General features: G+C 38.2%; 1 protein-coding gene across 15 annotated transcripts in view; it reads right to left on the bottom strand.

Annotated features, from left to right (window-relative positions):
- ESRRG (estrogen related receptor gamma) overlaps positions 1 to 14,924 on the bottom strand; it is a 390,917-nt gene that overhangs the window by 99,498 nt on the left and 276,495 nt on the right. For all 15 annotated transcript variants that reach the window (XM_082303281.1, XM_082303278.1, XM_082303286.1 and 12 more), the window contains one exon: positions 12,254 to 12,370. In XM_082303281.1, the coding sequence (XP_082159407.1) occupies positions 12,254 to 12,370 (117 nt within the window). The remainder of the gene's footprint in view (positions 1 to 12,253; positions 12,371 to 14,924) is intronic.

Below are 14,924 nucleotides of genomic sequence, written 5' to 3'. Positions count from 1 at the left end.
CAGGCATTGCATAATCCAGGCAGCTCGAGCTCCTGACAGGTGGATGATTTATGCTCATAGTCGGAAGAATCGGAGAGCCTGCAGAGGACACAGCATGAGCAAGGTGGTGGCGAGACAGATGCTCTCAGTGGGCTTGCAGAGGCTGGCAGGCTCCAGCTAGCTCAGGTGCAACTTGAACACTTTAGTACTGAACTCATATTGCCTAGATTCCAGCACAGCAAGACACCATTTACAATATTATGTACAGTAGATATACTATCAAACCTATCTGTGTGCTGTTTATCTATTTGTGTGTACACACACACACAATATACATACATTTTTTGTATTTGCAGTTCAACTTACTGTGCTCACGTACACTTTGCATGTGCATATTCTCCATCAAAAAAAGAAAGGGCAGATTAGGACAAATTCTGCATTGTTACAGCCACGTAGCATAAGTGAAACCACCAGAGTTGAACAGATGTAAGTGGGGGAAGAATTTGGCTCTAGCTTCCAGAGAAGAGGGATGGATCTGGGATACTGAAAATCCTTTCGGTTTTAAGAATGTTTGAAAGCTAGAAAAGAAAATGACCAGAGCAAAAAGCAAAACATCCACAGGTTCAAACATATTGGGATATTCTCATGAGTTATGGTATCTATATGTGAAGCACAGAAAATCCACAGTCACTTTGTTCTGCAAAAAAGCACAATATTAACAAAATATAATGTAAATAACTCTCATGTCATCTACTTCAATCTTTCAATGATGGTATTTCTACTGCCTTATTCAGAGGTATTTAAAAATCCCATCCAAAACTGCAACATCATTTCCAACCACATAATTCAGCTTCTTTTTCCAAAAGGGAGTATATGTAACAAACAGGGGTTTGAATTTTCACTTTTTTTCTGTAAGTAAGAAACTGGTCTATTAAAATAAATAAATAAATGAAATTACACACATGCAAACAAGATCTTATACATGTTTATGTCACATGTTCATTTCTTCTTTAACAGAAAAGGTGAAGCCAGGACTAAATTATCCTACCTTAAGCATATCAACAAAACAAACAATTCACCTGTCTCATATCAGACCCACCACATTTTCCAACTAAACCTGTCACTTAATTAAGTATGTAATTTTCAGGGGCAACCAAGGAGTTAAAGCATTCAAATGTGCACACTGCAGGTTATCTGGGTTGAATCTGGGACTTTGCTGACTCTCAGCCCTTTTCCACTTTAACAGATGGGGTCAGAGGTGAAACTGCAGACGAGAATTAAAGACACATACATCCCTTTAATCAGATAACACATTCAAAGACTTGCAAATTCCCAAGAAGCCACTTTACAGGCACGTGTTATGGGCTATTCCATAAATGGGGAGGGAACGGTGAAGAGGAGGGAAAGAGTACTTATTTCAGCTAACCTGCATTAAAAAAGGCAGGAAATTAGAGAAAGCAAATGAGAACAAAATGGGATGGATTGCTAACATGCCAAACGCTTTCTCACCGCACACACCTCTCTGTAGAGGAACACTAATGTTGGAAACCTTAACGCTCTGCATTCAAATGTTTTTTCTAACTTCATTAATCAGCTGTGTTTAATACCTCCATAACAAGTATTTTAATTGGAGATGAGCTGAAGCATCTTGCCAGGATGGGTATCTCCAGCAATACCAGGATGCCCAGAAGGAAATACAGTCATTCAGTCTGACTAGTCCACACGAAACAGTGAGTCAGCTAACAAGAACCTCAAGAAATTAATGATTCTCTCTCCCACCTGGCCAGAAAAAAAACACTGCCTGGAGGATATGTGCTCACAGCAACTATTTTCTCATCAGCATTCTTCTGATGCAATAGTGGTTTGGAAGAGGAAATAAATAGAAAGTCAGGAAAACGAGAGAAGATAAAAAGAGAAAAGAGAAGAATCTTATGTCATCTTAGCTGCTCTGTGGCTTTTTTCTCCAGTTACTGCATCCCTTTGCATCTCACACAGGATCAAGCCATGGGGCATGTGGCACACTCCAGCAGATGGAAGACCAGCAAAGACTATGGCTGTGCACACCAGACTCAAGAGGTGTTCCAGCCTCTTTTTGTCTGAAATACACTCAGAGACTTGTATTTTGGGTGCTGTTCTTGAGGGCTGTTGAGAACGCAGAGCCTATTCAATCCCTTATTATCTCAGCCCAATTCTTCACCTGAGTTATAACTTCCCAGAAACTTTTCTACTCCATCTTCGAGCAAGAATTCACATAAGCAATACATTTAAACTGGTATTATAAAACAGATTGCTACTTTTTAAGGGAAACATTCATTTTCCTTTATTTTGATATTTAGTAGTCTATTCTGTCTTCAAACCAGAAACTTAAGAGCTTTCATTAAAAGTTTGACAGGGAAGCCAGCAAGTGGCTTGCGGCCTGAAAAATGAGTTCAGAGCAAGACCTCTCTTAACACTTCAATATTAACAGGCAGGTACCCTCAATCTGGATCCAAAGTGTATTTATGCCATCTCTTAAGTCATCTTACCATAACTGATACCACTTCATACCCAGAAATGGAGTAGTTCTGGTGACTTAAAACAAGTTCCTCTTCCCAAATATTAACCACTGAAACGTGAGATGGACCATCTAATGAAATGTAAGGTGCCCATTTCTAAAGCTTTGACTGAACTACAGAAAATATGAAAACGAGAGAGAGCATAGCAACTGCAGACCCTGGAGACCATTGTAAACCCAATCTGGCAGATGAAAAGCAGTATGTGGCTGGACAAGTGCTGAACAAATGATACAAGACTGATCTGTTGATTGATTCAGATCAGAAGAGAAGACATGGCTTGTCTTCAGTCAGCCACCCACAGGACTGAAAGGGAGTATTAAGAGACATAGGGCATTGGTGAAGTAATTTTCACATTGCTGACTGAAAATGACAAGAACAGCACTGTATGGACTAATGACTGGCTGAAGATGAAAAGAAAAGGAGACAAAAGATGAGGATGATGGTCTTGTACTACTTCTTTTTTCCTAGGGTCTGTGTGTGCTCAGCACGCAGCAAGTTATCAACATTCTCTCTTGCTAGTCAAGTAGTTTTGCTGATAAACATTTACAGCACACCAACAATTCTGCCACTAAGGGCACAGACTGGAGTTAAGCTGATTAAGGGACAGTATCACGCAGGCTTTCTTTTAGAAAGTATTTCAATTTTTCTAAATTAAGTATTTTAATAATTAACAGTTTTAACATGGACTGCAGTAAGACCCTATGCAACCAAGTTGTAGGGAGTGTTGATTTTGGATCTGCTAAACTAAAACTGTAAATCAAACTGACTTCTCATCTTATACCTGATGATCCTGAGACCTAAACCAGATGCTTCAGAGAAAAACAGATACACTTATTAGCTTTGCCGGAACAATAAAGAGCAAAAAGGAAAATATTGATATTATTCAGTAAGTGTATATATTTAACATAGCTGTGTTTGACTTTCTCCAGAATCATTAATCTAATAAAAGCCTATTGAGACTTAAAATAAAGCTGTGTTTTTCATTTATAAAGACTAATAGCTATATTAAGTGACTATTGTGAGCACAACAGACTCCCCTCATAGTTTCCCTTTTCTGTCATATAAATACCCTAAGAAAAGAAAAAGAAAGAAAAGAAAAAAGGAAAGACTGGTTAGATGAGATCTATTACTAGAACAGCTAGTAAGCATGGCAAAAGCTGACAAAAGGACAATTCATTACAGAGGATCACATTAATTTCAGATTTCAGACTGCTGACTTTCAACCACAAAAGCAACATTACAAACTCCAAATGAAATAATATTCCAACTTCATATTCCAGTGATTCAGTGAGTAGAACTGGCAAAGGCTCACCACTTGCAGAAACACCTCAGCTTATAAAAGGGCAATGACTGGTCAGAGAGAAAACTGTGGCTTAGTTACATTAATGTCTCAAAACTCACATTGATTCTACCTTTTTTTTTTGTAGGACAGCAGAGATGTAGAAGTGTGAAACATTTGAGGGATGGCACTATATGAGGTCAGAGGTAACAACTGCAGGTAGAAATCTTCTTGCTTTTCAACAAACTCATTGCTTTGACTGAGTGAAGAGGCCAAGAGAGCTCCTCAACCTCCAGGCTTTTCGGTGCCAATCCATCCCAAGCAGAAAAAGTCTGCCTGTACACCTGCCACATGGATTCTAATTACCGGCACCTGCATCATTTCAGCCCTTCACCCCAAATAATCCTACCATATATTTTGTTGTTGCTACAAAGATTTTATGCATCAAGAGACTTAGTGAGGAGATGGAGTGCTGCCCAAGCAAGGGCTGAGTAAAATACAGAAAGGCTGGCTCCAGAGGGGCACTTTAGAGATATGCATATGCATTACCCTTAAATGTACCTCTACCAGAGATGCTACACCTATTCCACCCAAGCAGGGGATGTACAAGGGAATGCACAGCAGAAACAGAGAAAAGTGAAGAATACAGATTACATTAATGTTACTCTTTACAAAATGACCCCTATTTAATATAGGGCAGGACCCACACACAAGAATTCAAGTGCTCTGCGATAAACGGCATTGCCACACTGATGGATGTATTCATGGGTGGCAGAGACCAAGAATGAAAGGCAGCTATTTGTCTGTGAGATCCTGGGAAAAGTCCTACATCCTTCAGACTTGTCTCTACCCACCCTTATTACTTATATTGCTGTCACTATACTTCCAGTGCATAAGCAAATGTTCATAGGGGCTGAATCCAACAAACATCTTTTGCAAAAAATTTAATATTTTCTAGTAAAATAAGGAAAATGCTGCTTCCTTATTTTAGGATGAAAAGAAGAACTATGACAAATGAGGATGTGCAGTTAACCACCTCAGATTATGATGAGAAAATATTAGTACAAAGTGATTAATTTTTAATAGTATTCCAATTTAAGTAGACTCATGAATCTGCAGAACCTACTCCTTCCAATTCTGAGCAAGTAATATGTAAGGTATGTGCACTAAGAAAATTACTGTAAAATTTAATCCTATTCAACATCTTTCAAACTCATTATTTGCAATAACAAAAGTACAAAGTAACTTTAGGTTGAAAGCATTCTTTGCAAACAACTGCTGTCACTAGGATTCTCAGAAGCAACGACTGTGTGAGCAGACTCAAACCTAACATCTAATCTCATGGAAGCTGCTGGTGAGTGAGCCAGCAAACAGCTCTGACCTCAGATTTGCAAATGCTAACACAAAAACCTCCCCATTCACAGATCTGTGTAAAGCCAAGAAATGTAAATAGTTCTCAAACTCAGATTTATAAACAATACTGCTTTCTCCACATTCACTTCATACCTCCTCTTTTATGAAAGTGGAGCATTTGTATAAAGGGACAACTGTCAAACAAAATTGGATCTAGAAGGAGAGAAGTTTTGTTTAAAGACCAAGTCCAGTGAATTGCTGGGATGTCTCTGTCTTACTCACCAAAATACTCAGAAACAACACAAATCGGAGTGGCACAATGCTGCAACACAAGCACCATGAAAACTCCTCAGGAGGCCGACACTCGGTGGGAGCTGTAGGTGCTTTTGTGTGATTTCTAAACTCGGGAAGAATATTCACATCTCCAATATTTGCTTTTTCTGGGGTATTCTTCTAGTTGATGAATAGAAGAGCTAGTTGCTTGAGCTCACTATAAACACTAACCTGCAGTTGAATAGTTTGTCCTTCCTCATCAGTTACAGAGAGTGGATAGTCATGAGCTGAGTTTTAGAGCAGACAAATTGGGCTGTCAGTTCTAATGTGTGAACTGGGCTATCAGGTCACATTTTGGTTAGGAGCAAAGAAGCCTACTTATGAACACCAACAACACTTAGAGATGAGCTTCTATTGTTTCCAAGGAGATTTAACAGGTCCCAGTATATATTAAAGCAAGCACATGCTGAAGGAAAGAAAGAAAGGGAGTGCAAAGGGGAAGGGGGAAAAGAAAAATGGGAAAGGAAGAAATAAAAGTGAAGAAAAGAGAGAAATAAAAGCAAGGAAGAAAAGAGGGGAATGGGTGAATGGGGAAGGAAGGGAAGAAAGGGGGAAAAGAAGGAACAGAAGAGGAAAAGAAACAGTTGAAAAAAATATCACTACTAGAAACCAAATGCCTTCATAATACATTGGAACATAAAAGAGAGCTGATATTTGGAAGAGACATCAACAGAAGACGCACTATGTTATCTCCTGATGTTGTAACACAGGAGGTTTGTTTAACATCCTGCATTAATGGAGGAGCTCCTTAAGTGTAATATTACGATAGAGAGCATAAGAAATATCACTGAGGTCACCGCCGCTCTATTAACTGTCATCCTGTACAGAAATATTTTCTTTGAATACCATTAATGCTTTCTCCTTTCCTTTGTTCTAATTTCTGAAAGCAGCAGAAACTAAAACTTCGTCCATAATAATTTCTGCTTTCGTCTTGGCAGACTAATGGTATTAGACTTGTGAGAGAAATTTACCTTGGCAATGTCTTATGCACAGGTCTTTTCAAAAGAGCTGTTAGAAGGAATCCTATTAAGCAGGCTTTTTCACTACCCTCAAAACATAGGTGATAACACATTTTTAGTCATAAAGAAGATTGCTTAGTTTTATTTATTATTTTGAGAGAGAATCCATTAATCTGCTCCTCTGCATATCATGCATCTCTTTACATAAGACTAAACTCGAGCTGCCTGTTCTCCTTGCTGTATTAGATTCATTTTCGTAGACTGTCAAAGCCAGAAAGGATCAATATGATAATTTAATCCGATCTGCTGCTTAACACAAGCCAAAGATGTTCATATGGTAATCTCTCCATAATAAACTCAGTAATTTAGGCTTTAAAATACACATACCTCTTTTAAAAATGTATTCTTATATTTTAATTAATGAAATCTGTCCAAGTGTGAAGCAAAAATATTTTAGAGACTCCCAATTTTAGCATGTTAAGAAGAAGTGTAACTCATGTGTAATTATCTTTTGATTCATTACATGACCACCTAAAATGTTCAAGTATTTTTAGAACTGTCAGTAATTGCTTTTATTCAAATCACAGCTGAAGGAAAAAACTTGAAAGTCCAGAAATTCTTTACAAGTCTGATTCTAACTACTGCCTTACCATTTCCTTAGGGATGCTGAGATCTCTTTGAGGGCCTGTATGAATTCTCAAAAAACCCAAGCAAACTAATGAACGAGAAGTGGTAAGGGCTACTCATCGAGCTGTGCAAGTACAACGTGCAAACTGCACTGCATGGGAAGGGTTACACATCAAGTCAGCACTGCCAGATGAAGAGCTCAGAGAGTTTCTGTTCATTTTTAGAGCCTAAATGATGGCTCATGTATGAGCAACTGTGAAGATTCACAGACACAAAAAGGTATATTGCTGATTTCCCCATAGCACAGATTGCTAAACCTGCCAAATGAGCAGCAATCTAACACAGCTCCAAGATCTTCCACTAATACTTGGTGAGGATCTGGCCTCTCATTTGTAATAGCAGGACTAATTAAGCTGGAATTTTGTTACTCTGCCTATTCTAACTGGGTACAAAGTGACTGATGAAAATTTATAAAGGCCATCCATTCCTAAGGAAAATACAAACATACTTACATGAAGCAACCCATACCATTTTATCGTAGTATACTTTACTTTTCATATAAACTTAGATTTGTTTACATACATCACCCATTTAGGAACTAGACTTTCTGAAATAACAAGCAATGAAGATCAGCCACTGCAAACAGTCCATAACAAATTCTGAAAACACCCAAATACCAGACATGAGAGACACATGGGAAATGTTTTGGTGTCAACAGTCCTGGTAAAAATACAAAGTACTACTGCATCGAACTGTGAGAGCTAAAACAGTATGCAATGTTCCACATGGTCTAAAAGCAGCATTAGTGCCACTCAACAGATTCCCCTCTCAACTGCAGTCTTCAACCTCCCTACAACACAGGGACAGGTAAAATCGAGGCTATGGCTTTGCCTCTATGGTGAAAACTAAAACATATGGAATAACCTCTTGAACAAACAGTTATACAAATGTTGCATTTGAAACAAAAAGTAATTTTATTTTGGAGTAATTACTCCATTGGAATTATATCACATGGGAAGCTCTGCAGAACAAGACATCATAAACTTGGAATAGTATCATCTACCACAAGCACATGCTAGCAAATAGTCCCACAAATATTAACAGGCACATAGTACTAATTAAAAACTACAAGCTGAATTCTAGTCAGATCACCTAGCAATAGGAAGATTTTAAAAAGTCAAGTATCTACTCAAGATTTCCTGTACTATCTTATGCATTTTATATATAGTTTTTCTTCTTAGAAAAGAAAAAAAATCAAGCCCTTTTTCCTCAGTCCAACTAGCTGTATAAAAAGGGAAATAGCCAAAAATACTCAGTCTTGCACATGAACACAGACTTAATTCTACCACCTGAAGCAAACTAATCACTGGCTTCCAAAGAGTTTGAAAGGCCAAACTTAAAAGACAGATTATAAACCAACAGAAGTGAAAACTATGGAATGTCTTAAAAATGTTCATTTTTAAAAAGGGCAAATTGTTGTATGTGTCTCCCTGCACCCTTTTAGCAATTGCAATATTATTTCAAGAAATCTCAAGGGATACATTTGAAAAGTTTCTCCTTAGACTATACAAGAATCTTTAATGTTGTTTCATCTGTTCTCATTAATCTGAGACAATCCACCAAAAAGTAAGTGCAGTCAAAGAAACTGTATTTTGGTAGAAGAATCAATTGTGATACTTAAAAATCTGATTTTTTTGTAACACTGACACACAAAATTAAAAATAGAAAAATGTAAATTTTCTTTTTTGAGTGAAATGTATTGTGCTTTGCTGCTAATAACCATTACCTAGAAAAGTAGATAAAAACACAACACCCTCGTATTTGTCCTGTGCCTAAAAAGCTCATCAGCCTATGCTGAATGCTACAGTATGAAGTGTAACACATACTCTAAACCCATCCATAGCTCCAGACACATTTTCAAGTAACAATCCATGGGCTGAACTAAACTGACAAGTTCCTCCAGATCAGTCTGTACAAACTTTCTTGTGATACTCAACACGAGATGCAGCCAGGGGCCAGGGCCTCAATCCCACTCCAGCCCAGCCCAGCATTGCTTTAGCATTCCCTCTCTGGCTCCTGGCCCACAACTCACAATTTATTAAGAATCTTGATCTAGGTGTTGGTGGTTAAGCTCCACCAACATCCATGAGAATAGATACAGAAAATCCTTACTCCACCCTGTATTCCATGTGACCAGAAATCCCAATTCCCTCCCAGGATTTGACCCCAAAACACAGCCCCACAACCCTAACACCAGGTCTCCCACAGAAACGCTCGGTGCTTGATGAAAAACACCATTATCTTGTCACATAAATGATTCAACATGCAGATGTCATAAAGGAAGCCACTCTGTACATTTGCTCTAAGTGGTTTTTGGACTTTGCCCTAGAAGCCACTAAAACTGAGAGTCTTATTCCAGGCACTGTGATTTCTATAATGAAATTTATATGACAATTCGCAAAATGACGTTATAAAGTCCTTTCAAATGTGAAGGGAAACACAAAGTCTGATAATTGTTTCACTTTGGATTACACTTAAAAACAGTTTGTTAAGGAAAATTTCTACAAGAAAACCCCCACAAAAATGGTAAGATTTCTGGAGAAAATGCACCCTGGCAGATGTGCTGTTCTTGTAAGGAATGTGATGCTCCTCTCAAAGCTGCTTAAACTTGATTTTATTTCAGGTCTGCAACTAAATTTTTTTTGTAAATAGATTTAGGCTGTCAATTTCCAGGCATGCTGTGCCATCAGCATGTAGAGACTGCTGTGACAAACGTGGAGGCTGCAGCAGCAAATTTTATTATAAACTGGTAATTGAATTGAACAGGTTTACATTTGAATAGATTTACTGCAGCATGATCTCTGACATGCTGCATGGGACTGAAATCCTTGTTTGTACATAAAGAAACACTTGAGATACAGCAAGAATAATTTCAGCTTATTTTAAGACCATGCTAATCAATAAATTTATACCACTTTACATATGGAAGAAGTCAGTATATTATCTTTGTGGATGTGGTCCAAGTCAAAAAGTCATCTCCAGACTTTCCCATAAGTAAAAACAACAACATCCAGCTCCAAAACTACCTTAAAACAAGAAAAAAAAAAATCTTTACTACAAGTACAATCTTACACATGTGCTGTGAATCAATATGGTTTAAAAACTGGCCACTAAAGGGGGAAAGAAAATAAAATGGCCTTTTAAGTTCTTGCAGGTTGATATATTAGGTAGCAGATAAACAATACTGCCATTTCAAAGCAATTAGTTATTTTGTCATTGCAGAACATTCAGAAAAAGGTATGTACATTTAGAGTAGAAAATTCATGCAATTCTTATTAAGAAAACTTGTGGGATTGATTTGAATCCATGGACAACGAACATTCAAACAAAAAAATTTGACTCACAATGTACATCTGTATTGTCTAACTAAATTATCTCAGTTAACAAAATTGTATGCAGAAACATAGTAAATCTGCACACAGATTTGCTGAGATAATTACTCATTTGTAGAAGAGACACTTAACTTTGTCTTGCAGTCCCAGAAGCTGTGCACAGCCTAGATTTTTAAAAATATGTATGTTAATGGATGCACAATAGCGCCCTCAAAATTTAAAGGAAAAGGATTAAATCAATTCACCTGCATGTGCTCTTGCTAGCACTGTTTTATTTTCAAAGAAGTTGCCTAATATATCTGTTTATTAGGACTAGTGATACAGGGTCTTAACTTACTAAAAAAAGATGCTAAGAAGCACAGTGCCTTTCAAAAGATACCATACCCAGTCATCCCTTTCTTTCTACAGTTTATCTAAGCATCGTAATTTCACTTTCAAGTAACTGCCCCTAGTGCTCAGTTATATGAGGATTTTGGCAAGTAAGAACTCTCCCATCACCACTGAAGAGAGGGTCAAATCCTGCCATTCTTACTGAGGCAAAATCTCCATCAAATCTGACAGGAGTTTTGCTCAAGTAAGACTAAGGACAGCAGGATTTGGCTCACAGGATCATAGCATCTGCCAAAGCAGTTGCACAGAACAAGGTTTATTCTTAGTAAGTATAATCCAATAAGAATATGTCTGTAGGTGCGTGATAGGCCTAATTTGCCCATCATCTCTCCACTGGTCTAGGCTGTTTCTTGGATTTTACCCTGGTAGCTGTATACTTAACCTGCTTTACATTACCATCAAACCATTTGCAAAAGTCACCCAGCTGTTAAAGCTGAGTTTCCAAGCACTGACAAAGCAAAATTGCAAGCAACTGTTTTAAAGGGGTTGCTTAACACAAAGTACTCTCCACTGAATACAATACTTCGAGAACATTATGTTGATTTTATTTCAAATGTTTATCTAGTTCAGACATCCATGGCATCTTTCTTGGTGGTGACAGTGCTCTACAATAATAATGCATACAATATATGGACTTAGAAGTGTATTCTTGCATATACATTAACAGCAATATAAGTGTATAGCAGGCAAGTGAGATTTAAGGAATCACCTCTTTGTGTAACACAGATGAAGCAGGTTCCAGGTGAGACAGCACCATTTCTTGAGAACATTTTCTTATGTTCAATACCTTCAAAATGTAACTGACGAATTAAAACATTCAATGCATACTTACAGTGAGGCGCAGGGGTTCTCAGACACTTTTAGGAAAAAAAAAAAAGGGGCGGTGGATTCTCCTCTTCTGCACACCACCATTTGCTCCAGTGTAGTTACAGTAACTTCAGTACACACACTCAACACTTACACCTGTTTAATTTAGAAGTAACCTTTCCATTTGTCCTGGTGGAATGACAACTGAATAAAAGCAGGGAAAGGAAGGCACAGTGTGTGTTTTGGTTTCCTGCCAGAACTCAGACAGAGTAACAGTGGATAAGGAATGGAGGAAAGAAATCTTTGAGAACCCTGATGGTTATTCTATCAGTTACTTACTGAAGGATGATTGAATGTTGAGGTACATTTTGCTGTACTACACAAGATTATGAACTCTAGGTGGATAAAGCATGATTCAATAGCTTAAGAAGCAGATGTCAGAAAGAGCAAGTATACATGAAAATTGCCTTTGCAATCAATAAGTGATTAGAACACTCACCAGCCTCTCTTCTTTCCTGATTGCCCTACAGTTGCAGCAAGTGTTTGCAGAGAGATACATACTGAGGTGGTCAGTCTTACCTTCTTTCAGCATGCCAACTTTTAGACACTTCATGAAGCGGCAGGCTTGGCAGGACTTGCGTCTGCGCTTTGTGATTTCACATTCATTCGTTGCTGGGCAGCTGTACTCTATGTTACCTGTGATGGGACAGACAGGGAAAGAGGTGTTCAGAATCACTGACTAACCAACACAACAGATATACAAAAGTACTCATATAATTGCTGTTGTATTTCCCTTTGGAATATATCAAGAGTTAGCAGTGCTACAGAAAGGAAATGCCTTTCAAGTAAAAATAAACAGCTGAGTTAAAAGATGAAGGTTTTTTACTCTTTTTTTTTTTTTTTAATCTAGGTATCTATATGAAAGAAATATATACAAAACCACAATTAATGTGAGTCTGTGTCTCACTTCAAATATGGTCCCTACCAAAATCCTTCACATACAATATTATTCCTGCTGGTAGAAGGAAGAAATTTTGTAATTTATTTTCTGTACCAAGCCACATGATCAGGTTCCTTCTCTGAGCACTCTTAATTTTCCTTTTTAGCCAATTTCATTAGTCTCTCTTTGCCTAGAATACAAGAGGACTGCTTTACTGCACAATCAACCACAACAGCTACTACAGAGATTCACCCTTCTTCTTCCACCACAGCTGGCACAGAGCATCAGGCAGGGCTCAGCGGGACTGTTACAACCACATCTAGCACATTCTACAGCTGCCAGGCCACATCTCTGCTCTAGGACATCTCCCCTTCCGTCTATACTTTAGACCAAGTTCTTGTACTGAGAGGCATTAGGAGTAGGATCATTCCTGCCAAGCTGTCAGAATAACAAAAACTGAAGAGATGCTTGCCTTTGCCTCTGCTTCTCTCAACTGCCCCCTTAAGGCCTACAACAAGCTAGACCCTTAAATGTGAGTCCTGGACAAAGCAGTCTCTCTCTTTTTTTTTTTTTTTTTTTTTTTGTTACTGCTTAGTACCTGTTATTTCTCCTCAAAAATAAGAAAAGAAAAGCTTGCAAACAAATGAGTAAAATACATGAGTAGTTTTCTTGGCGTTTTTTAAAATCACATCTTTGAGTATCCAAGTCCAAATGGGAGAACATCTGCTTTCTTTTGCCCTAGTACCACTGCTCTTTTCATAAAACACCTTAGCTCAGCTTATTCATCTGCCCAGCCATGCATCCTATTGCCCATGACTACATCCAGTATGACAGACTTTGCAGCAGTCGGAAGTTACACCAGGATACTGACTTTTTAAAATCAAGTATCTTCCCCATCAGTCTGTCACATCTTGCTTTAAAGGTATTTCTTTATTTTCTAACCCTTTCCCCCTGTGATTAAGTGCATTAGTATCTTAATGAAAATGCATTCTGTTTATTGCCCTCTTGGGAAGCAAGAGGTCATCACATCAAATGCATAAATTGTCATCAGAGACAGTCCGAGCATAATCGCAATTTTGCTGCTCCATGTTTGCTGCACTCAGGGTCCATCAGAGTCCCCTGAAACATGCACAGGTTCTAATAATTAGCATAGAGTCTGCCTGGGACCACAGCATTGATGAAATATTTCAGAGTTAATCACACTTTGTAAACACTGATTTATATTGACTACCTTTCTCCAGACTGATGTCTCCTCATTAAATATCACATTAGTGGATTGCAGATTGCACAAAGACTCAAATGCTCAGCAACTACTAATTCAACAGGAAGTAATACTTAAAACCACTTGCATCTACTGAAAACTGAGTAAGTATTTATGATGAAGGAGGTCTGCATGGCACAATGTATACTCTGCCAACACAACCAGCATATTTGGCACAACCTTTTCAGGCCTTTGCAGGCTTTCCTCTTCCTGGACATTGCTGCATGAGTGAGTTAGCAATGCTGGTGAGTAAAACAGATCTTGGTATGTCTGAATGCTAATGACAAAAGTCAAAGCAGTTTTGTCCTTTTCCCCTGTCTGTGCTGTGGAGAAAGCTGTTTAAGAAACTGAAGGTTATGGTGGGTGGGGAATTCAGCACAACAGTTCCTGCGAAATGTCTTCGCAATACACATCAGAAAACATAGGAAATAACACTTTTGGAAGGATAGGTAGAAAATGATAGTAAGGGCCAGCTTAAAAAAGAATTCACATTATCCTCCCACTCTAACAAGGCATTCTTAGAAAGGTACAACCACTACACAGGAAGACCTTCAAAGCCTTTCACAAACTGTATCTAATGAACTTCATTATACTACAGTAATAAATGTATTACCATCCCTATTAAAAAAAAAAAAAAAAGAAACAGGGAATCAGAAATGCTTTGCACAAGGTCAAAGATACCTTTGCACAAGGTCAGAAACTATCTTGATCGAAAACAAGATCGAGATCGTAACGGAGAACTTCAAGAAGCAAAGCTCTCTACCAGGGCAGGTGAAACATTCCCTCTATAGCAAGAGGCCCTGTCCAAAGATACAGATGCCAACACCAAAAAGTAGCATTCAGAACCAGAAAGGTAAATGCAAGATTGCTCGTTTCATTATGCAGACACTTCTAACCCTGACATTTCACATTTGTGCACACTATGCAACAGTCTGCAGCGTGCACAGTGTAACTTACTTTTCCTGCAAATTCTTGACACCTAAAGAATGCTAAAAGGAGCTATTATTCTAGTCACTTGGATTCCAGTACTTAAGCTTAGAGGAGGAATC

This window comes from Coloeus monedula, assembly GCF_965178545.1.
Source record: "Coloeus monedula genome assembly, chromosome: 2".
NCBI lineage: Eukaryota > Metazoa > Chordata > Aves > Passeriformes > Corvidae > Coloeus > Coloeus monedula.
Note: the sequence above shows the minus strand (reverse complement) of the source record. Positions and strands in the feature narration are given on the sequence as shown.